The sequence below is a fragment of the Enhydra lutris genome, unplaced genomic scaffold, assembly GCF_002288905.1.
Source record: "Enhydra lutris kenyoni isolate GAN:26980312 unplaced genomic scaffold, ASM228890v2 scaffoldscaffold86, whole genome shotgun sequence".
NCBI lineage: Eukaryota > Metazoa > Chordata > Mammalia > Carnivora > Mustelidae > Enhydra > Enhydra lutris.
In genome coordinates this window covers 371,638-396,047 of record NW_019154170.1, presented here as the reverse complement: position 1 = coordinate 396,047, position 24,410 = coordinate 371,638, and the positions used below count along the sequence as shown (strand labels likewise).

At 52.4% G+C, this 24,410-nt stretch overlaps 1 protein-coding gene across 1 annotated transcript in view; it reads right to left on the bottom strand.

The window, feature by feature from the left end:
• The window catches only part of LOC111161799 (Rho/Rac guanine nucleotide exchange factor 18), an 80,141-nt gene extending 62,890 nt beyond the window's left edge, over positions 1-17,251 (bottom strand). The window contains 3 exon segments of the mRNA XM_022525767.1: positions 655-914; positions 7,175-7,296; positions 17,087-17,251. Coding sequence (XP_022381475.1) covers positions 655-914; positions 7,175-7,189 — 275 coding nt within the window. The 5' untranslated portion in view covers positions 7,190-7,296; positions 17,087-17,251.
• Between the last annotated feature and the right edge of the window lie 7,159 nt (positions 17,252-24,410).

Sequence of the window (24,410 nt, the reverse complement as noted above, 5' to 3'; positions counted from 1 at the left end):
CTGGTGGAAGAAATGAGGAAGGCAGGTCTTCAGGGTGTCTCTTCTATCAGCAGTTGTCCCAGCACCAGCATCCAGGGGCCTGGGGGGACCCACAGGGTGATCCTTCTGGGGCAGGGAGGAGTGGTCAGAATCTGGAGGCGTGTTCGGTTCCCTCTATCACAGGGGTCATCGGGGGAGCCTTGCTGGGGAATTTGCAGGGAGATCCATGTCTTTGAATGGTGGACACATTTTGAACATCTTTGAATGGCAGAAAAATCAGATTGGATTTCTACTTGCAGTGAGTTGGGGAGGGTGTTAAGGGAGGCAGGTGGGGGCGGTCTGCCTCGGCCTCCTACTGAGTGTGGAATCAAGCACACGTCTGCGTTTTAATCACAAGTGCATCTGTGGGTCTGTCCACCCCCGCGTGCTCGTCGCACACGAAGGCTTTTCTGTATGGGTTGGATGGGGTGAGTGTGCGAGCCTGCAGGGCATGTGTGCACATTTGGGATTGTGCGTGCCCGCAGCATGAGCCCACAGTCTTCATTTTGGGGTGGCGTGTGCTTTCACTCAGAGTGCAGGTGCTGGCCTGCGCATGAGGACTGTGTGCCCGCAGGGGTGCGGCACTGCCCTGTCCTAGGGGTGTGTCACGGAAGGCTGTTGGCGAAACGCACTGACCTCTGCCAGCTCTCGGAGCAGCTCCGCGACCTCTCCCAGCTGCGTCTCCGAGGCAGGCCCTGGGACTTCGCGGAGCTGGACAAGGTCGATGCTCTTCCGGCCTCTTTGTTGGGGGGACCGCTGTCCCTGGCTTCCCCAGGCTGGCTGTGGGAAAAGGTCCCAAGGCCCAGATCCTGGAGATACTCACTGCACTGCAGGGCCCCCAAGTCCAGGCTGAGGTCCTCCATGCTGTCCCCAAGCTGCCCAGGCACACCATCCTCCTGTTGGCCGGTGTTGGGGGAGGGGAGAAGAAGGCATTGACCAATGACTGCAGACACCCCGGGCACCGAGTCCCTGCCCATCCCCCTCCTGTCCAAGTTGGGCTCAGCGCCCTGCTCCTGGCAGGTGGGGTGGAATAGGGGTAGTCCCCCCAGCACTCTGTCTAACCTGGGCCTTCAAGGCCTCATTCCTGAAAAGGGGCTGGAGGTCTGGGCTTCTACCCGAAGTAACCTCACTGCTGACATTCCCTCTAATGGGCTTGACCTCAGCCCTGCCCCTGACCTGGCTTGTTCAAGGTCTTCGAATGCAGCTGCGCAGGCCTAAGTTATTCTGGACGCTAATGCAGAATTTCAGGCCATTTCAGGTCTCCCAGTCATGTCCCTGGGCAGTGTGGGGCATCTTGGCAGGTCAGGACCCCGCCTCAGGCACAAACTCAGAGGGTGTGCCCTCACATTCAGGAATCCAGAACAATCAGGTTAGTGCCGTATGTTTTTTAAAGTCGGGTAATGCGAGGAGATCCACGCTGGGCCAACGAGTTACCAAAATGTTAAATAAGGACAGTATTGGACCCTGCGCTCTACCACTCACTTGGCTCCCGTCCACTGTTCCTGGCCCTGTTCCTTCCCACCCCAGAGCGCTTAAGCCATTCCCTTTCCCTCCTGGACAGGTAGGAGCTCAGGGGGCACATTACAAAAGGCTACAGGGTCAGCCGCCTCCACTTCTGGCCCCTCTGTAGCCTCAGACCGCCAGCAGTGTGCCAGGCCCCGTCAGACACTGAAGACACACAGATGTGGCTGACCACGTGGCAGCCACCAACCGCCAACACACTGCCACCCTGCCACCCCAAACTAAACAGGCCTTATCCTTATTGCCACAGTCACTCCACCATAAGGGGGCATTGTTAACCCACTTTCCGGATCAGAAGACTGAGGCTCAGGGAGGCAGGAAGACCCACCCTGGATCACAGGGCCAACCAACGGCAGAGCCGGACTCAAACTCAGGTCTGTTTGGATGCAAGCCCTATGCTCTTTCTCTCCTGTCTCTCTCCTTCTCCTATCCCTTTTCTCTTCTCTTGTGCCCTCCAAATCATTCTATTTGCCTTTTTTCCCCCTAGCCAGGGAACTTGCCTTTTCCTCTCCTTGGAAAACCTTTTCTCCCAGCCCACATACAGCTTGGCTGGAGAACTCCTATTCATCCTTCAAAAGCCAGCTTGGGCATGCCCTCCAGGCTGTCTTCCTGACTCCTTGAGACTAGGGTAAGATGTTCTTCCTCTGGGCTGTCGTGATCTGCTCCCTGGGGACTTTCCTTGTCCAGACCTTTGTTGGGACAGACCTCAGAGAGGATTTGGTGGGTAGGAGAGTGGGTGAGCCTCTCCCATTGCTCCCTGCAAAGCCAATACTGAGACGTGGCCCCAGGATGTCTGTGGTCTCAGGCAGCCCTCAATGGACTGTCCCAATTGGTGGCCTGAAGGGGCTACTGAGGGGATATGCCCCGCCATGGACTCTACAAAAGACCTACAAGAGGGGTGCCTGGCTGCCTCAGTTGGTAGAGCATGTGACTTTTTTTTAAGGTTTATTTATTTATTTTAGAAACAGAGAGAGAGAGAGAGAGAGAGAGAGAGAGAGAGAAAACATAGGTGAGTGCAGGGGGAGGAGCAGAGGGAGAGGGAGAGAGAGAATCTTAAGTAGACATCACACTGAGCACAGAGCCCAATGCAGGGCTGGATCCCAGCACCCTGAGATCATGAACTGAGCTGAAACCAAGAGTCGGATGCTTAACCGACTGAGCCACCCAGGAGTCCAAAGCATGCGACTCTTGATCTTGGGGTCATGAGTTCAAGGTCCATGTTGGGTGTAGAGATTACTTTAAAATAAATAAATAAATAAATAAATAAATAAATAAATAAATAAATAACTAGCTAGCTAGATAGGTGGTGATGTTAATAAATGTGATTTTCTTTTATTTTTTGTAAAGATTTTAAAAAAAACTTATTTATTTGACAGACAGAGATCACAAGTAGGCAGAGAGGCAGGCAGAGAGAGAGGGGGAAGCAGGCTCCCTGCTGAGCAGAGAGCCCGATGTGGGGCTCGATCCCAGGACCCTGAGATCATGACCTGAGCTGATGGCAGAGGCTTAACCCACTGAGCCACCCAGGCGCCCAATAAATGTGATTTTTAAAAACATCCTCTGGGGCACCTCTCCCTCTGTACCTCCCCCCAGTGTTGCTCTCTCTCTTTCAAATAAACAAATAAAGTCTTTAGGGGGAGCTCCTGGGTGGCTCAGTTGGTTAAGTGTCTGCCTTTGGCTCAGGTTATGGTCCCAGGGTCCTGGGATGAGGCGCTGTATCTGGCTCCCTGCTCAGCAAGGAGCCCGCTTCTCCCTCTCCCTCTGCCTCTCCCCTCACTTATGCTCTCTTTCTCTCTCTGTGTGTGTCAAATAAAGAAATAAAATCTTAAAAAAAAAACTTTAAAAAAAAATCCCTGGGATAGGATTGCCAGACAAAATACAGGATGACGGTTAAATTTGGATTTCGGATAAACAACAAGTACTTTTTTAGTGTAAGTAAATCCCAAAACATTGCACTATTTGACATTCGAATCTAACTGGGTGTCCTATCATTTTATTTGCTCCATCTTGCCACCCTACCCCTGGACCATTTGGCTAGGCAGGGCCTGTCCTTAGGTGAGGGAGGACAGGGAGGCCCCCTGCTAATGCTTGGCATGGGGGATTTACAGAGAAGCATCCAATGCAAAGTCGAAAATGCCAAGTGCTGGGTAAGAGGAGCTGTGCAGGATCCTGCTCCCCCTGCTCCCCTCCCACCTCGCTCCCTCGGAGCTCTCCACGGTTTTTACCGCTTCCTTCCTCTTTGTACCCATTTATCCTGCAATGGACGTGGGTTGCTTCCACGCTGGGTTGTTGTGAAGTGTGCTGTGAACATGGGCGTACAGAGAGCCCGTTCCAGTCCCTGCTTTCAATGCCTTTGGGTAGATACCGGGAAGGAGGATTGTTGGAGCTGCGGTAATTCTGGGTTTGACTTCCGGAGCACGTGCCGTACTGTTTGCATGACCTCTCTTTCTCTAGAATCTCTCCTTTGCACTGTTGATCCTTGTCCCTCCCACCTCCCTGGTTGCTCCTTCTCTGCCTCCGCATCCTCCCTCTGTCCTGTATATACCACGGTCCCTCTTCTTCCGTCTCTGGTCGCGGCTGGCTCAGGGTCGCCTGTCCCTCCTGTGACCCGGGCAGCAGCCTCCTGGAGGGTCTCCACTTCCCCCAAATCACTCCTGTCCCATCCCTGGTGCCTGGACAACCTCTATTGACTCCTGTCTCCTCTGCCACTGCCTGAAAGGTTTCCTTGTGTCTCTGGTTTTTATCCTTCTGTAAATATAAACATGTCAGGACAGCCTCTTGGCCTGGGCCGGGCCCCCCCTCTCCCTCTCCTGCATCTGGCCTCCCTCACCAGAGGCAGAAGTGGGAACCTGGCCAGAGCTGGGGGTGGCAGGGGTGGTGGGCAGTGGCGGGCACAGGCTGTCCTAGCTCCAGGAAGCAGGTACACTGAGGGAGGAAGGGGGAGGGGAGCCTCATCCTTTGCTGGGGACCCCAAATCTTTCCTCCAATGTGGCCTGGGTGAGAAAAGGCGGGAGCCGACCTAATGGGGGGCCTTTCCAGGCATCTGACTAAACAGTGTATTCTGACCCTGACACCCCAGAGAGGATGCAATAAATCCAGGCTCTTGCTGCATGGATCCTGGGGAGCCTTGGGGGATGGGCTCCACCTGTCAGACTCAGAGGCGAGATGTCCCAGGAATGCTCACTCTGCAGAAGGGCTTACTGGGTGCAGCATTGGGCAGTACATGGATAAACTGGTTTTTAAAAACGTGAATAGTTGTTTAGTTCATCGTCTATTAGCCAGCGTGGCACAACCAGGCAGCTTCGAGCATGTTGTTTCTCTGGTTCCGTTTAATCAGGTAAGAAAGAAGATCGGTATCGAACAGAAGAGCAAACGAATGACAGGGCAGATGGACCCTTAGGGGCTCGCAAGGTAGGAAAACCTCAGTCAAGGTTTGCATCCCTGGTATGACCTTTACTAGCTCAGCGTGACCTCAGGCAAATCCCAAGCCCTCTCTGGGTCTCAGTTTTCTCCTCTGAAAAATGGGTGCAAGGTTGCCTTCTTGTAGGAGTCCTTGCTGTGTGGGTACAGTGGGATGATGTGTGCACATCGCAAGCCCAGGGTCAGTGGAAGCAGATCTGACGGTGCTTGCTGTTCTTCTATTTCGGGGGTCAGGGCTCTCCCTCCGAGGGAGCCGTGGCTGTGTCAGATGCGGTCACACAGCCCATCCCCTGCCCTCCCAGAGCTAGGTGCAGGGGAGGGATGGTTTAACCCAGCCGTCATACTCAAGTATGATAGAATGTTCCAGAAAGCAGGCTGAAGAACTGAGCGGGGGCCGGGAGGGGGGCGGGCAGCAGGCTCTGTCTGAAGGGACAGGAGTTCTGGATTGGAATTTTACTTAGAAAATCCCTTCTAGGGGCACCTGGGTGGCTCAGTGGGTTAAATTCTCTGCCTTCGGCTCGGGTCATGATCCCAGAGTCCTGGGATCGAGCTCCGCATCGGGCTCTCTGCTCGGCGGGGAGCCTGCTTCCTCCTCTCTCTCTTTCTGCCTACCTCTCTGCCTACCTGTGATCTCTGTCCGTCAAATAAATAAATAAAATCTTTAAAAAAAAAAGAAAAAAGAAAAAAGAAAATCCCCTCTATTGTAAAGCACGAAACCCAGAGTAATCAAAGGTGTAAGAAACCTATTAAGTACAACTCAATTAGGAAAAGTTAGACAATCTTTAAACAGCTTCCATCACACAATAAAACCCAAAAAACCCAATTTCTGACCACATAAAATAGCATCCACATGACACGTAAGTGATCTCTTGAACTCGCCAAGTTTCACACATCAGTCACATTTCATATAGTTTAAAAAAGCTCTGCCATTTGGGGTGCCTGGCTGGCTCAGTCGGTAGAGTGCCGGACTCTTAATCTCAGGGTCATGAGTTCAAACACCACAATGGGCGTGGAGTCTACTTAAAAAAATAAGAAGAAAGAAAAGGAAAAAGAAAAGATCTACGTCTTACCAGTTAGGAGACCACAGACTTTCAAGAAGTCCTACTAGATGTAAAAAAGAAAGAAGGAAGGAGGGAAGGAAGGAAGGAACCAACCAGGGTGTCTTCCTGGAGGAGGCGACAGCCAGTGAAGCCTTGAGGAACAAATAGGAGTCAGCTAGGCAGAAGCTACAGGCAGGGGCATTCCAGGCATCAAAAGAACAGAGTGTTCAGAAGCCTGAAGGCTTGGGAGGTCCTGGTGATTTCCAAAAACTGGCAAGAGTTCTTTACTGGCTGGAGGGGTAGAGGGGGAACCCAGGCTGGATTAGCAGGCCTGGTGGTCGAGCAAGAATTTTTTCTTTTTTTTAAAGATTTTATTTATTTATTTGACACAGAGAGAGAGACAGCGAGAGAGGGGACACAAGTAGGGGGAGCGGGAGAGGGAGAATCAGGCTTCCCACTGAACAGGGAGCCTGATGCGGGGCTCGATCCCAGGACCCTGAGATCATGACCTGAGCCGAAGGCAGACGCTTAACCCACTGAGCCACCCAGGCACCCTGCGCTATATGCTTTAACTGTCCCAGACCCTCCTTCCTTAGTGTGGGGGGCAGTGCCAAACACCACCAACCCACTCCGGTAAAGACATGCCTCCCCGATGCGTGGAGGGGGGCTGCCTGCAGAGGGCTGTCAGCTGTCAGACCCCTGCCGGGAACTCACACCTCTTCCTGGGCCGCCCACAGGCCGCCACTGATTGATGTGGGGACCTAATTGTTTGCTCATCTCAGCCTGACTCGAGACCACTCCGCAGGGCTGCTGTAGCTCAGAGCTTCCCGTGGAAGCTTTTTCTTCCTGTTTCATCCACCCACCCAACCATCTAACCATCTTTCCTTCCTCCAGTCCATCCACCCATCCATAGATCCATCCCTCTGTCAATTCTTCCTTCTTCCATCCATCTGTTCAGCTGCCTTCCACTGATCTCTCCCTCCCTCCCCTTTTCCAAGAACGATTCCAGTCTCCTCTTCTATAAAATGGGATCATAACCACTCAGCCAAGTTTTAACGAGAGTTTTCTGAAAAAAATGCACGTAAGGTGCCTGGTTGAGTGCCTGTGTGTCACAAAGTGTACTTGCTGCCACCGGTGTCATCCGCTCTGGCCCATCTCCGCCATCGGACACCTGCCTGTGTATCCTCCATGCCGGGGAAGTCCGGGTGCTCGGGCCTCCAGGCTCTGCCGCTGCTCTCGGTGGCCGAGGCTGCAACTTCAGGGTCAAAGGGCTGGACGCATGGCTTGGGCTCGGACCCTGTGGAGAAAGGAGGCACCAGGTGTCAGGGCCAAGGTGGAAGGGCTGAGGAGTGGGGGTCTGAGTTTTGTATCTGCTGCTGCTCCACTGGGGCTGGGTCTTCTCATCTATAAGATGGGTTGGTGGAGGAAGATGGTCTTGATGACTTTTAAGCCAGCCTACATGCCATCACCTCCCTGTCCTGTGCCTGTGGCAGAGAGTTGTGTTCAATCATGAGGCTCTTTCCTGTGGATCCGTCACCCCCTTAGGATGTCCCCACCCCCCACCAGGGACAGCATCTCCAGCAGCTATCTCCAGTTAGTCAGAGGGGGCTCTTAAGATGACGCTGGTTGGTCATGCCTGCTCTGGCAAAGAAAAGCCCTCATTCAAAAGAGTGGGTCCTTGAGATCAAATTCAAGCACCCAGCGCCCACATTTGTAGGGTCTCTAATGGTGGGACTTCTGGCTACCTCTGCCCGATGCTGTATTTGGAGTTTCAGGGACCTCTTGGTGCCCTGGGATAGAGGAGAAAACCAGAGCTTTAGGGTCAAGCAGACTGTGTCCTTGTCTGGACCTGTCGCTAATGGTTGCCCACCCCTTGTGGAAGGCAGCTTGAGGCGCAGTTTCCTCACCCAGAAGGTGGGTGTGACGATGCCTTTCAGAGCTTTGCAGAGGGCGAAGGGGCCCAGCGTGTGTGGTCCCTGGCCAGTCTTGGCCATCTTTCTTGCTGTCTAGGTCAGGAGGTATCAAGTCTTGGACTGAGCCTCCTGCTGTGGGAGGAGTGGGTACCCCCTTTTCTCCCCCGCTGCTTCTTACAGCTCAGTGAGAGCAGTCACCCCTATTCAAATCCCTGCAGAGGTTCCTCATTGCCTGCAGGAAGAACACTGAGACTCTTGGCCCAGTCACCAAAGTCCCCCAGGATATTCCTTCTGTGCCTTGCGCCTGTTCCCGCAGGACTGTTGCATGAGACCCGTCCCCCCCATTCCTGCCCTGAGGCTGCCTGCCTCAAGACCTCACTCTATTTCTTCCAGAAATCTCTGTCCACCCCCCACCTACAGCGCCTCTCTCACGTGCATTTCATTTCACAGCGTTGCCTTGCCATCTGGACTCCCTTCACTCCTCCATCCCCGCTCAAGATATCCCAGGCTCTGCTGAAACCAGGGAGGGGACAGGAGAGTGCCTGGAGGAGAGGCTTGGGAGGTGGGTAGTGGTGGAGGAGAGGGGAGACCAGTGGAGGGATACATGGAGGGACGGACCAGACCAGCGAGTTCTTAACAGGCGCAATGGTGGCTTCAGGTGAGGCTGAGATGGGGTGGGGGAATGGGACGTCAGATGTTTTTTTAGATAGCTTGGGTCCCCTATGGCTAGGTCCTGGTTTGCTGGGGACAGTCCTACTTCACGCTGAGCCAGGGTGATTATGAACAACACCTCCTTTCATTCTCCAAAGGGTCTGGCAGAGGGGAAGATCAAGGGTGTCCCTTTATCCCAACAGGGCTGTCTGCACCTGCTCACGCCCCCTTTCCTCCTGGCTACGGACCTGCAAACACTGCTCCAAGTTCTGGGACCCTGAAACATACACAATCCGGAGGAGACTTCTTATGAATACAAAATTGCCAGGGCCTCTGAACCAGGACATCAGAAAATGGCCAAGGCAGAAATAAACACACTTCATGAATAGATGAGTGCCAAGGGATTAGGTGGGCACATGCACGTGTGCAAAAGCACCGGGACACAGGAAAACTATGTGGCAGTCACTTAAAAAAGAGAATCATAGAGCTCTCACGTGACCCAGCCATCCCATGCCTGGGCATATCCCCCAGGAAATAAAAATGTATGTCCGCCCAGAAGCTTATGAGCAGCATTATTTATAATAGTTAGAAGGTCAAGGTGGAAAAAACCCAGATATCCACCAATGGACGAATAGAGAGAGACACAAGATGTGGTGGAGACCTACAGTGGAACAGTATTCAGCCACGAAAACAAAGTTCTGACACCTGCTACAAGGTGGGGGGTCAACCTTGAAAACATTGTAAGTCAAGACGCCAGTTGACAAAGACCACATGTTGTGCGAGTCCCTCTATATAGACTGTCTAGGATAGGAGAATCTATAGACAGAGGAAGCAGATTCGTGGTTGCCTGAGGCTGTGGGGGGAATGCGGGGCGTGGAGGGACAGCTGGAAGATATGGATTTCTACTGGGGTGATGAGGATGTTCTAAAATGCTTTGTGGTGATGGTTGGGTAACACTTAATGTATTGGAAGTCATTGACTTGTACCCATTAAACGGATGAATCCTAGGATATGTGAATTCTTTCTCAATGGAATTGTTGCCCCCAAATATCGCCGGGGCCCCTTGCTGAATTTTGATTGGGTGGGTGCTTATGGCCTTCAGCTCCGTTTCTTTCAGGGTAGACGATGTCTGGGCCTGGCACCGTGTGTGAGAACGTCATTGCTTCCACCATCCCCGCTCTCCCAGCTCCCCTCCCAGGCTGACTGAGGGACTCTGCTCTGCTGTACCTCATTTAAGCCTTGTATCTCCCCCCCTTCCCCACCCTGAAGCCAAGGCAGCATCTATGACTCAGAGAAATGTCCGGACAAAACAAGCAGGCTGTAAAGGAGAAAAACCAGATGTGGGGGTGGGTCCAGGAGGCTGATGTGAGCCTGGAGGAGGAGGAGGAACTGGTTTGAGGGTCAGTCCCATCCTTTGGCCAAGCACGCCGGGGGTCTCAGGAAAGACCGAAGGGTCTGCCTTTTTCACTGGGCAGGGGTCTCCTGTAGGCCTGAGGCCTTGACAGCTTGTGGAAGCCACAGGCAGAACCTCAGACCTTGAATCTGCAAACCCTGGGGGTTTGGGATCTGCAGGCTGAAAGTGAAAGGCCAAGGATGAATTTACTCTTTCTGTGGAAGTTTCTGACCCAAGAACTGGCTGGGCTTGACTTTGATGATGTGCTCAACTCTCATCCTGGCATCTCATGCTGAACCCCAATCTTTGTTTCACAGACTATAAGCCCTGATGCCCAGGGTCATAGATTGGACTTTGATCCAGGTGTCATAGACTGAGCCCCATCCTGGTGTCATGGACTGAGCTCCAATCCCATTATCAGAGACTAAGCTCTGATCCCAATATCACAGACTGAGTCCCATCCTGGTGTCATGGACTAAGCAAGCCCCAATCCTAATATCATAGACTGAGTGCTGATCCTGGTGTCATAGACTGAGCTCCAACCCCAATACCAAAGACTGAGTCCCGTCTTGGGGTCATGGACTGAGCTCCGATCCCAATATCAGAGACTGGGCCCCATCTTGATGTCATGGACTGAGCCCCGGTCCCAGACTGAGCCTATCCTGGTGTCGTGGATGGAGCTCCAATTCCAATATCAGAGATTGAGCCCCATCTTGGTGTCATAGACTGAGCTCCAATCTTAATATCAAAGACTGAGCCCCATCCTGGTGTCATGGACTAAGCCCCAATCCTATCATAGATTGGTCCTGATCCTGGTGTCATAGACTAAGTTCCTATCCTAATGCCACATGTTGAACCCTGATGCTGCTCACAGACCGAGCTCTGGCTCTGATGTTGCACAGTGAGCTCTGGTTTTGGTTGAAGATTCTCTCCCCCCAGGCATTATTTCCAGTGGCCTCTGGTCTTGCTGCCTAGTATTCCCACCCATACCCCAACCTCAAGCTGTGAGGATCAAATTTGTTTTCTCTCCTCCTACTGTGACCCTAAAGCAGTGTGAATGCACTATCTTCCCAGTGACTGGCCAGAAACCTGGAGACCAGTCTTACCTGCTCACTACCCCTCAGGACACCAAGCCCTGTCAGTGTGACCTCCTGGACATTTCTCCATCCATCCTCTCTTCTTCTTTCCTCTGTCACTGTCTGAAATCAGCTCCCATTATTTCTGTCCCTACACAACCACAATTCTTACTGGGGTTTTCCCACACAATCATCAACCACAATTTTAACCACCCTGTTGCTCTGTGATTGGTTTACTTGTTCCCTTCTAGACCAGGAGTCCCATGGGCCAAATCTGGTTCAACATCTGATTTTATAAATAAGGCTTTATTAGCAGAAGTCATGCCTATTTGTGTATGCATGATCTATGGCAGATTTCATGCTATAACAGCAGAATTCAGTAATTGCATCAGAGTATGTGACCCACAAAGCTGAAAATATTTATTCTCTGGCCCTTTTCAGAAAAAAGTTTTTTGACCCCTGTTCCAGACCATGCGGTCCATGAGGGAAAATACTGTGTCTGTCCCACTTTTACATCTCCAAGCCCCAAGTAGTAAAATCTTAGGTGTATTGATCATTTCCTTTATGCCTTGCCTTCTGTTTAATCTGCCATATATTTTGCATTGTTCTATCCTAAAACAACCCCCAAGTCCCCACTTTACAAAAGAAGAAACTGAGGCTTAGAGACTTGCCCAAGGTCACACCATACTGGTAAGAGGAAGATTTGGGATGTGAACCCAGGGGTTTCCAACTCCAAAGCAGGGGTTTATGACCACCAGGCTATCTTGTGGTAAGCTGATGACTGGACAGGTGGGTGAATAAATGATTGGATGGATGGATGGATGAGTGGATGATTGGATGAGTGAGAGATTAAATTGTTGGATAGATGGATAGATGGATGGATGATTTGATAGTTGGCTAATGAGCTGGCTGGCTGGATGAATGGATAGTTGTCTGGCTGGATGGTTGGATGAATGAATGGGTGGCTGGCTGGCTGGATAGATAGTTAGATGGGTAGATACTTATATAAATGGATGGATGGATGGATGTTGGGATGCCTGAATGAATGGATGCTTGGATGGCTGGCTATGTGGATGGATGGATGCATAGAGGGTTAGATGGATGAATGGTTAGATGGGTGGATGGTTGGATGGATGGAAGAATGGGAGGATGGATGGATGGATGGATGGATGGATGGATGGATGGATGCGTTGATGGATGGATGGGTAGTTGGGATAGGTGGTGTGGCTGTGTTTAGAGGCAGTGAGGCATTAACTTCAGGAGACGGCATTCTGAGGGGATGAGGGGAAGACATGTAGATGGAAGGGGGGTAGAATAGAGTCAGAGAAGATAGACAAGAAGGAAACCGAGTTAAGACACAAAATGCATTCCTTACACATTCAGTGGGGGAACCTCACTGTAGGTCCCAACCACCCTCTCCTTAGCCTCGTTTGCTTCCTCGAATCCAATCCCGTCATTTTCCCAGGAAGTCCCATTAGGTGCCCAGATGACCATTTGCAGAGCTTTAGTGGGGTACAAAAACGCCCCTGCCTATCTGCCTCCCCACCCCCGAGGGCTAAAGACTGGAAGGACGTTGTTAGAAAAGACTCTGCTCCTCAGCACCATGCTTCACGCTGAGAAGCCTGGATTTAGGTCCCAGGCAGCCTCTTCCACCATCAGCCCCTGCAGCACCAGCCATAAAAGGGTGTAAGAGTCACTGATGGTTCCCTCAGCTCACTCCCCTACTTGTCAGCCTGTGAATCAGTCTCAGTCTGCCTGGGCTGGAATATGGGCTGGGCAGAGAGGCCAGGAGTGGGTGGAACTTCGTAAGGATCTGGGTCACAGATAAGCCCTTTGGTGGTCCTTGGTTGATGAGCTAGTTCTCTGGTATTGCCATCCACTGGTGGATTTATAAACCCTCCCCAGGCCCTCCAGCTGCCCACACTGGCAGCTTTGTTTGCTGGCTAGAGCACACCACAAAGGTAGCCTTGGAATAGAACTGTTCTTAAATCCTGGTTCCTCCAGCATGTGCTTGCTGTGGGACCTCGAGCAAGTCACTCAACCTCTCTGAACATCATGAGGGTTCAACACCTGACAGCAGCTCTCATCATTCTCACTACTGTTGCATCTCGATCTCCACACCACCCTCTCTCTTCCCAACCCAGCCTCCAGGGCCTCTGATACTCCCATCTCCTTCCTGACTCAAGCAGGGTGCCTGCTACCCATTTGGCCCTCAAACGGAGTCTGCGGGGAGAATGAGCTAAGGAATCTTCTCACTGGTCTCCCACCTTCACGGACACCCACCGCCACCCTGGACCAGTACTTGACTCATGCAGGTGGCAGTGGCTAGGACTTGTTGAGGCTGACCAGTGGGCTGGCCTGACTGGGGTGGGGGAGGGTTGTGCAAAGTTGGGAGGCACAGAGGGACAAGAATGTCCAGGAGGCTCCACGCCCTGTGGCCCCGGACACTGTCTGGCTATCTTCTTGCCTCGAGACTTAAGGAGAAGCGTCTATTTGCCAAAGCAATTCACCCACACCTTGGGGGATGTACTATGAGGGCCTCTTACCCCCATAGAGGTAAACTGAGGCCCTAGGACTTGGGAGGGGGTTGCCACCAGACAGTGTCTGTGTGTTCAAGGGAGGCATCTACCAGAACCCCTGGGAGTCTCCAAACTCCGTGAGCCTCCGTCCTGTAGCCATCCAGGAGCAAACAGCATCAGGAACGCCCAGGAAGTCACCGGGCTACCCAGACGGAGTTCTGGGGTGGATTCTCTTTCCACAAATTTTCTTCCTGAGACAAGGTCCTGGCTGAGCCTGGGGAGACTCCTCTGAAGTAAGAGGGACCGCAGAAGTCTGTGATGTTCTGTGGGTGCTAGGGGAGCTAGGGGTCATGGAATTTGGGGCTGGATCAGGCCGAGTCTGTGTCCCGGGCCAAGAAAAGGCTCCAGATTGTCCAGGGAGCCCTGCCTGCTAGTCACTGCCCGCCCCCTTACCTCTCTTGAAGGCCCACCGCTTCAGCCACAGCTTGGAGAGGGCTGGCCAGGAGTGGTTGAGCGCCGAGTTAGCCATGGGGGCCCATGCACACGAGAGTGTGGGTGAACAGCAAGGGGAGGAAGCCGGAGCTTGCCTGGGATTCCCTGCCAAGATGGGTCTGCCAGCAGGAGGGGCGGAGACTCTCGCCAGGGGCTGCCAGATGCATCAGCTGATCGGAGCTTGGGGCTAGGGCAGGGGGGCTGGGGTTTTGGGTTGGGGGCCCAGGGACTCTAGACTGGGGGGAGTCCAAGCCCTTAGTACAACCCCAACCCCTTCCTTGACCCATAAGCCTCTCACCCTGGCTAGACAAGACATTCCCAGGAGGAGCCAAAGATGGCAGTGTGAGTGGTGGTGACACTTGGGTCCTCAGAAAGCAAGTCTAGACTGGGTCCTGAGGTGAAACTGTGCGTACCTGAATGTCCGAGTGTTTGTGTGTGTGTGTGTGTGTGTGTGTGTGCACGCCATCGTCTGTGATTTTTTTGGGTTTGTGAGTTTGCACATAGAGTGTGTATTTTCATGTCTGTGAGTGTGTGTTTGAGAGCAAATCTTGAGTGCGAACTTGCCTGTGTGGGGGTGAATATGAACATCTAGGTGCCCCCCCACCAGTTTTATTGAGATATAATGAACACACGGCAGTATGTAAATTTAAGGCATACAGCACGATCTCACTAACCTGTGCTGTGAAACGATCACCACAAGTTTACTTAACACCCATCACCTCTTACAGATATGGAAAAAAAGATTCATCCCAAAAAAGGAAAAAAAATCTCTTTTTCCCCTTGTGATGAGAACTCTTAGGATCTATTCTCCTAGCAACTTCTCCCCTATACCACACAGCTGTGCCAGCGCTAGCCACCACGCCATGCGTTACATCCCCAGGACTTATTTATCTCCTAACTGGACGTTTGTCCCTTTTGATCCTCTTCCTCCAGTCCCCCTCCTCCCTGACCCCCTGCCCCTGGAAACCACAAATCTGATCTCTTTATCCGTGACTCTGGGTGCTGTTTGTAGATTCCACACTGAAATGGGATCATACAGTATTTGTCTTTCTCTGTCTGACTCATTTCACGTAGCAGAACGCCCTCCAAGTCCATCCATGTTGTCGCAAATGGCAGGATTTCCTTCCTTTTTCCAGCTGAATCTTGTTAAATGGGCATTAAATATGTATGTATGTGTATATATATATACGCCTGAATGCCCGTTGGCATCGCGGGGTTGGATCTACACGGCTCACCCGGGACGTGGGGGGATCTGTGTCCCATATCTGTGAAGGGTTCGGGTTCCTGCCTGGGTTTCTGTGTATCTGTGGGGTTGTGCGCCTGTGAGTTGGGTGTCTGGGCTGGGTGTGTGGTCGGGTGGGCGTGTGTCCCCGCGCAAGTCCGCGCCTGGCCATGCCAGCGCTGCCCCCTGGTGGCCGATCCTCTCTACTGCAGCCTCACTCCCTGTGCTGGGAAATTCTGCCTTTGTTCCCTGGGGACGCCCTCCTCTGCTCCCCAAATCCTTTCTGTGACCTCCCAGCCCCAAGCCGCTGTCCCTGGTGAGAGGATCAAGGCCTTCTCCTTCCTCGCATCCTGGCCCACCACCATCCCCTCGGAGGAGAAGGCTGTCACTCTTCTGTCTTCTGAGACCCTTCCCGAAGGTTTATCTGCAAGCCTACTATGGCAGCTGAAGCAAGGGTTTGCGATGGAGACAGGCTACGGGGACGGGGCAGGCTGACCATATTTTCCGAGCTCCTGGGGTGGGCTGGGCTCTGTGTTCAGATTTCACGTGCAAGGCCCGGGACAACCCTTTCACAGAGGAGCAAACAGGGCCAGAGTAGTGAAGTCCCTCGCCGGTGGCCACACGGAGTGACGGGGAGTCAGGATCTGAACCCACTCCTGGCCGACATAGCCATGCTGTCATTCCCCAGTGACAGTATCGAGCACCAGCCCGTGTCCAGCCATGCATCAGGTGCTGGGGGCCTGAGGGGACATGGGGAGCACTGCCCAGAGCAGACACACCAATGTGTGTGCAGCTGACATTCCCATGAAAAGCCTGCTTCTTCCAGGAAGCCCTCCCAGAGGGACTCCTAGTTGAGGCTAGAAAACCCACAGATGGCGGAGAATGGGGGCGGCTCTCCCTGGGCTGCACCGTCCTGCAGAACTGCAGGTGATCGGGCCCGCTGAACAGTCTGGAGAATCAGCCCCCTGAGTGTGGCATTCAAGGCTTTCCCCATATGCCCCCAGCCTGACTCACCAGCTCCACTCTCCCGGCCCCAGCTCTCCCCTCCCAGTTCTCTCCCTCCAGGCTGCTCCTGGGGCCTGCCAGACCCTCAGGTGCACAAAGCCTCCCACTAGCTGTGTGGCCCTGGGGAGGGGCCGGAAGCTGGTCTGGGTGTGCCCTGCGCAGACCGCAGCCTTCCGGCCCCTCCGCACCACCCCAGGGGGGCGGGTGTGAGGCTCCCCAAGGTGGGCCTCAGTGGGAGCCAGGGGGCGCCTTCTCGCGACCAGAGCTTGACTTGGAGGGCTGCCTGGAGGAGGGTCCTCCTCATCCTCAACTGACCTTGGAGGATTGGGGGGGCGCCCTCCTCAGGACTGGCTCTCAGACAGCAACCTAAGCAGGCAGTGTTTGTTGTGAAAGTCAGACATCTAAGCCCCAATCTACAGATTCTGCTTCAGGGGGCCCGGGGCGGCAGGGAGCCCCAGGGATCCAGTTTAGGAAGCGTGCCTGGGGACTCGGCACAGCGAGCACCCCTATTTGCACCCTGGCAGGATTCCCCCATGGAGGCTTTGGCTACAAGGAGCCCCATCTTTCTGTCTTGTGGGCTGCACGTGTCACGGACCCCAGCCCCCTGGGATGACCTCTGGGGGCACGCAGACCCCTGCAGGCCAATCCCCCAGTCAAACAGCCTTGCCCACCCACTCAGGGAGCAGGCTGGGCACCAGCTGGGGAGAAACCGTGGGTGGTCTGTCTGCTGCTCTGGGGACTCCCCCACTGCCCAGCCCCACCGCCACTCTCTGTGTTGATCCCTCTGTCCCCCACACCCCCGTGATGGTGACTCACCAGAGGGAGGCTTGTCCTCGCTGCTGTGGGTCCCCGGCCCGGCTACCAGCTCCTGCGGCCCCCAAGACCCGTGGCTAAGGTTTCCAGGAGGCCCAGGGGGAGCACTGGTGGGTCAGGGCCCCCAGGGGAACCGCAGGGTGACCTAACTCTGCCCCAACTTCCTCTTCCTCAACTGCCTGCCCGCCTGCTTGGCGTCTCTGCTGACCACAGCCATGCGCCCCGGCAGGGGGCCTGAGGACACAGCGCAGGCTGGGCTCCAGAAGCAGGGAGCCTCCCCCAGCACTCAGCCCAGACGCGCAGGTGTCTTGAGAGGTGGGGACGGGGTGCGGGGGGGAAGGGGGCGGGGAGCCTGGGCGCCCTCACCCCCACCCCAGCAGCTTCCTGTGGAACTGCCTGCCGGAGAGGAACAGGGTGCCAGGGCCTCACCAGGGTCCGCGGGGGCGCAGAAATGCGTGGGACATGCGAGCCGTGTGTATCCGCAGAGTCGCAGCTCTCAGACCCCTAGGAACCTGCACCGGCGTGTGTGTGGGTACACACATGAGTCCCCAAGGTGTTGCGGTAAATGTTTAATAATCACTTCTCTGCCTGCTCCCCTCCCCCGCCGCCCCAAAGAAGCCCTAATAGGTAACACTTGCCGACTCCTAGTCATGCTTCCTGTGCAGAGACATGGGTCCCCTGGTGGGTGGGTGCGTGGATACCTGTGGGTCCAGGTAGACGTGGGGTTATGCAGAGTGGTGTACCTGCAGAGACCCCCGGGGGCACGTGGGGCCCACCCAGGATCCTTTATGTTCAGAGAAGGGTGGGCACACTCGCACTCAGGGGTGTGACGGCGACGTTCTGAATGGGGACACGAGGAATCACACACAGGGGCACTTGGGAGTGCCCACTGGGAGGCCAGAGAGGAGACACAGAAAGGGAGAGCCAGCTGCCCCCCCCGCACCCCCCCCCCCCCCCCCCCCCCGCGGAGCCTATTGTAAGAGGATGGGGAGTTTCTCGGGCTGGGTGTTAGATGCTGCCGTCATAAACGTTCAATTATATCAACTTACAGTTGAAAAAATCATGTCAAGAACGAAAGTAATAACCCCTTAAACCCAACACCGTGTACTTAATGCCACTGAACTGTATGCTTAGAAATGGTTCAAATGGTAGATTTTATGTCGTGTATGGTGGACTCTAATAAAATGAAGAAACTCAGTCCTCCCTAATTATTTTGCTTCGTTTTTTCTTTTATCCATGTTCTTGAGGTTGTTTACAACTATTGCAGCTGCCTGGGGGGTGATACTGGACAGTGCATCCTTCCTAGCCCCGAGGTTGGTGACATCACGCTGGTACCTGGAAACGGGTCACCCTGAGAGGTAGTGACGCGGTGGCAAACGCCACAGAAACATACAAACACAGGACACATGCAGGACACAAGGAGACAGGGAAGCACACAGATTCACGGGCACAAGCCATTCTGTAACCACTGGTTACTTGTTGAATGCAACACACATTTATTGAGCACCTACTGTATACTGGGTCTTTTTGTAGACGGGGTGGGATGGTGCTGAGCAGGATGGACACAACCCCCTGCTCTGGAGGGCTGGAGGCAGGCTGTGAGGCAGGAAACAGACCCACCCCGTAATTAATTGCCGTGAAAGGAAGCAAATCTGGTGATGTGACAGAGAGTGGGTGGGGCGGAGGCTGCGTTTGCCCGTTTGCCCGGGGTGGCGGTGGGTGGGGAAGGCCCACAGGGAGCCAGGCGTGTAAATGAAGATCTGGGACATTCCATGGGACAGGAACTGCAGGGACAAAGGCCAGGGGGTAAGATTGAGCTTGGTGTGTTTGGGGGAATGCCTGCGTGGTGGGAGTGAGGCTGGAGGGGGACAGTCCTAGAGGGTGAGTCTGGGGGCTCAGACCTGCAGGACCTTGGCGTCCAGATTGGAAGCGTGATTGATGGGCGTCATCGGGGTAGGGGGGTGCTTATGCAGTGAATGAAGGGGCAAAGGTGGGGACAAGATGGCTCAGAGGGTGCAGAGCCCCAGAGACCCACCCAGATGCCATCACTTCGTGGTGCCAGGAGGGAGGGTGGGTTTAAAGGCTTTAGCCCTGGGAGGGGCTGCTCTCTGTCCCCGTCCCTCCCCTACCTCCATTTATCTCTGTCTCTTTTTCTGGGCTCCCCTGCCGGAATTTAAATTCTCTCAGGCCTCTTCCCTTTCCTGGCTCCCTGCTCTGCTTTCCTCTGGTGGTCCGATCGCTAGGGAATTCTCTCCTCTCAGTACGGGCTTCCCTGGCCCTCTGCGCCAGACCCCCTCCTCACTGCTCTCCTCCCACTACTGAGGTCCCGGCGACCTCCTCGAGGCTGACTATGCAAGTGTGTACCCCTGGCTCTCCCCCAGGGAGATCCCCCCCATCTGAACTACCCTTTTTCTGCTCTCCTTTGTGGTAAAATATCCATAACGTAAGATTTACTATTCTAACCATTTCTTTCTTTCTTTCTTTTTAAAAAATATTTTATTTATTTATTTGACAGACAGAGATCACAAGTAGGCAGAGAGGCAGGCAGAAAGAGGGGGGAAGCAGGCCCCCTGCTGAGCAGAGAGCCCGATGCGGGGGCTCCATCCCAGGACCCTGGGATCGTGACCTGAGCCAAAGGCAGAGGCTTTAACCCACTGAGCCACCAGGCGCCCCTCTAACCATTTCTAAGAGCACAGCTCAGTGGCATGAAGCACAGTGACACAGTTTTGTGCAACCATTCCCACCATCCGTCCCCAGAACTTTGTCACCTCCCCAAGGTGCGACACTGACTCCCCACCTCCTCCCCCTGGTGTCTACAATGGGACTTGCTGGGTCCCTGAATTTGCCATCTGGGTACCTCCTATGAGTGGAGTCAAACAATTTCTGTCTTTTTGTGTCTGGTTTATTTCACTGAGCCAATATGCCCTCAAGGCTCATCCACATTGCAGCAGGTGTGAGAATGCCTTTCCTTCTCCAGGCTGGATTACATCGCAGTGTGCGGATGGACACATTTTGGTTACCCATCCCTGTTGATGGACACTTAGGCTGTTTTCCACCTCTGGCCATCGTGAATAATGATGCCATGAACACGTGTGTGCAAACACCTGTTGGGATCCCTCATTCGAACCCATTTGGGTATATGCTGCTGGAGAGTTTTGACCCCAGAGGGAATGTACCCATCGTGCTTTTGGTATCACTGAAGTGGCCACTAGGGGGAAGTGCTTCTCCGCTGGCCAGCCCAAGAGCACAGAGAGAAAAAAGCCCCGGAAAAACAGGCTGGGATTGCAACACCGGCGGCCTAAGGGCGGGGCCATGACGCCAGTTAGCAAGGGACACCTGCCCGGGTTAAGTCTACTTTTCCTTCTCTCACTTTTGATGGAGATGTGGTTGAGTGAGCTATTTGCTGTGCTGCAGGAAAAAGAATTTCCAGATGGGCTAAAGGGCAATTGTTAAAAAAAAAAAAAAAAAAAAACTCACAACAAAAAAAAATGAAAAATTAAATTAAAAATTCAAATTAATTTTTTTACTTTTCGTGTTGAAAGTTTTTTTTTTTTCTTTTTTTTTTTAAATTATTTTCGTTTTTTTTTTTTTAAAGATTTTATTTATTTATTAATTTGACAAACAGAGATCACAAGTAGGCAGCGAGGCAGGCAGAGAGAGGAGAGGGGAGAAGCAGGCTCCCCGCTGAGCAGAGAGCCCAATGTGGGGCTCGATTCCAGGATCCTGGGATCATGACCTGAGCCGAAGGCAGAGGCTCCAACCCACTGAGCCACCCAGGCGCCCCATCTTTTTTTTTTTAAACTAAGAGAGGAAACTCAGAAGGCATGAATGACAAGACAGAAATATTTGAATATATATAAACTAACACAAATGTAGGGGGGAGATGTTATAAACAAAACCAATGAGTAAGGATCATTTAGTTGTCTGTGAAGGGTTAGTACCTTCATATAGAAAGGATTTCTGTACATTGATAAGAAAAAGACAAATAATGTAAATAGAAAACTGAGAAATTACATGAAGGCGTATTTCTCGAAACCAAGAGCCAAAGGACATATGAAAATATAGTTCTCGGGAGCCCAGAGAGTGTGAATTTCAGTAACAATGGCTGACACTTTACACCCAAGAGAGTGTCAATAACAACAGAAAAGACTGAGAATGTGTGTCTGCTTATCAGCTTATTGTAGAAGAAATTATAGGGGACATCAGAAAATTTGTGAAATTCTATGTATTTAATTTATCTATGATTTCCAATATTTCCTAAGATTGAGCTAAAATTTCCAAGCTGTCATAAAACATGTAAAAAATATGATAAAAACATGAAAAAATGATAACACTATTGCTGACAGAGATGCAGAGAAAAGAGTAGTGACATGTATTGTTGTACACAGATATTCGTCCACTTGCAACAGGGTTACATCCAGATAAACCCATCTTAAGTTGAAAATGTCATAAGTCAAGATGCATTTAATATATCAGGCACCTGGGTGGCTCAGTTGTTGGGCATCTCCCTTCAACTTGGGTCATGATCCCAGGGTCCTGGGATCAAGCCCCATGCCAGGCTCCTTGTTCGGCAGGGAGCCTGCTTCTCCCTCTCCCACTCTCCCTGCTTGTGTTCCCTCTCTCATTCTCTCTCTCTCTGTCAAATAAATGAATAAAATCTTAAAAAAATATATATATATAGATATATGTATATCTCTCTCTATATATATCTAAACTGTAAAATAGCATGACTTGGCTTGGCCTCCCTGACACATACACAGAACACTCACATTAGCCTACACTGGGCAAAATCATCGAACGTAAACCTATCTTATAATAAGATGTTGAATATCTCATGTAATTTATTGAATACTGTACTGAATGTGAAAACCGGAATGGTTATCAGTGTATCCATTAACACTGTTGTGCAGCCAATAATATATCGATGGCCTAAGTTTCTGATCCCGCGGCTGACAGGGAGCCTCAGCTCACGGCCACTGCCCAACATCATGGCAGGATCATACCCTATATGGCCAGTATGGGAAAAGATTAAAATTCCAAAAATCAAAGTACAGTCTTTACTGAAGGAATATCGCTTTCACACCATTACATAGTTGAAAATCTGTAAGTCGAACCACGTAAGTCAGGGACTGTCTGTATTTAGAAAGTCTTCCTTGGGCTCCTGGGTGGCTCAGTGGGTTAAGCCTCTGTCTTCGGCTCAGGTCATGATCTCAGGGTCCTGGGATCGAGCCCCGCATCGGGCTCTCTGCTCAGGGGGGAGCCTGCCTCCCCTCTCCCTCTGCCTGCCTCTCTGCCTACTTGTGATCTCTCTCTCTGTCAAACAAATAAATAAAACTTAAAAAAAAAATAAGGAAGCTCTTCCTCTAATGCATGCACCAGTAAATGGTCACAGCCTTAGCAGCCCTGCTCTCTGGTCTCCCGTTTCAGAAGTGGAGCTTACACTCTAGGATCTGCTTACCTTTTCTCACCACATTTCAGGAAAGACTCAAGCTGGAAAAATTTCCAGTAGGGTCTCATTTTCTGAGTACGGCCCTCCCTCTTCTTTCAGTGTTTAAAAGTGAGATATGATTAACGAGAGTGAAATGCAATCCCTGGAGTGCACAGGTCTGTCAGTTCTCGCTAACCCATACACTCACGCACCCCACGCCACAATCAAGATACAGAACGATTCCATCGCCTCCCCAAATTTCCTCCTGCCCTTTTGTAGGCATCCTCTTTCTTTCCCTTTGGAACTTGCTGAATTCTTCTCTGTCCCTAGAGTTTTGTCCTTTCCAGAATGGCCTGTCGGTGGGATCATCAGGTGTTTAGCCTTTGAATCTGACGTAGTCCATCCAGCATAATGCATTTGAGATGTGTGTTTCTTTCTTTCTTTCTTTTTAGATTTTGTTTATTTATTTGACAGAGAGAGAGAGAGACAGCAAGAGAGGGAACACAAGCAGGGGGAGTGAGAGACGGAGAAGCAGGCTTCCCGCTAAGGAGCCCGATGTGGGGATTGATCCCAGGACCCCAGGATCACGACTTGAGCTGAAGGCAGATGCTCTCCCCAGATGTCCCTGTGTGTTTCTTTTCTTTTCTTTTTTTTTTTTTTAAGATTTTATTTATTTATTTGACAGACAGAGATCACAAGTAGGCAGAGAGGCAGGCAGAGAGAGAGAGGGGGAAGCAGACTCCCCGCTGAGCAGAGAGCCCGATGCGGGGCTCGATCCCAGGACCCTGGCATCATGACCTGAGCCGAAGGCAAAGGCTTTAACCCACTGAGCCACCCAGGTGCCCCTGTGTCTGTCTGTCTGTCTGTCTTTCTTTCTTTCTTATCACTGTTATAAGGTATACCACTATTTGTCTAGTGACCCACTGCCGGTCCTTTAGACCGTATGCAGTTGGGGGCAATTATGAATATCACCACCATAAACGGTTGTGCGGAGGTTTCCGTGAGAACCCGAGTTTTTATTTCTCTCGGGAGAATATCTGGGAGGGGCGCTGCTGGGTCCTATGGGGAAGGTACGTTCAACTTGATGAGGATCATTTCAACTGTCTTCCAAAATGCTGTTAAAAATGCACTGATCTGTGAAAGAGAAGAAAGCTGAGGCAGAGGTCCCAGTGAACCTCTAGGTTGTGCTTCCTTCTGAGCCCGGAGGAGCAGAAATAAGGATAGCCAGGGGCTGGGGATATGCGTACAAACTGCCGGACAGTGCACCTGCTTTCTGGAATGTGACTGGAGGACCCAGAATACCCATGACCATGCAATCGCCACGCCCACCTTTGAGAGATCCACCTCGCTCCTACCAAAACAGTCCCTTTGGGTCCTTTGCCCTGGACCTGTGACATTTGGGATGAATTCCGTTTTCATTTGTGGCCAAATGTAACACGTGGACCATAAATCCTCTCTTCTGCTGTGTTAGCGGAAGAAAAAATATAGTATTCCCACCAGCAGTGATGGAGAACGTCCGGGGTGGGGGGGGCTACACTTACGTTGGCCATTCCAGCTGGTGTAGAGTGGCATCTCATCGCAGGAGGGCCCCTATAACATCAGAGAACCGGGGTGGTTGCCACTGGGGCTCATGATATCCTGGATATCGTGATGGAGAGTGGAGGCAGGAGTTGGGCAGGGCTAGGAGAGCAGGGCTCTGGGTCCAGCTCCTGATTCTGCCATTTACCAAGTGTACGAGCCGTCTGCCCTCGCAGCTCAGCCCTCTGTAATGTGCCCGGGTTCCCATGACAGAGACTTGGATGAGACGATGCCAGTGACGGGCTTGGAACACAGTCTGGCCCAGGGCAGGCAGCAGCCAGACCTTCCAACGCTCCTTCTGCCATCCCTTTGCAGCCTCAG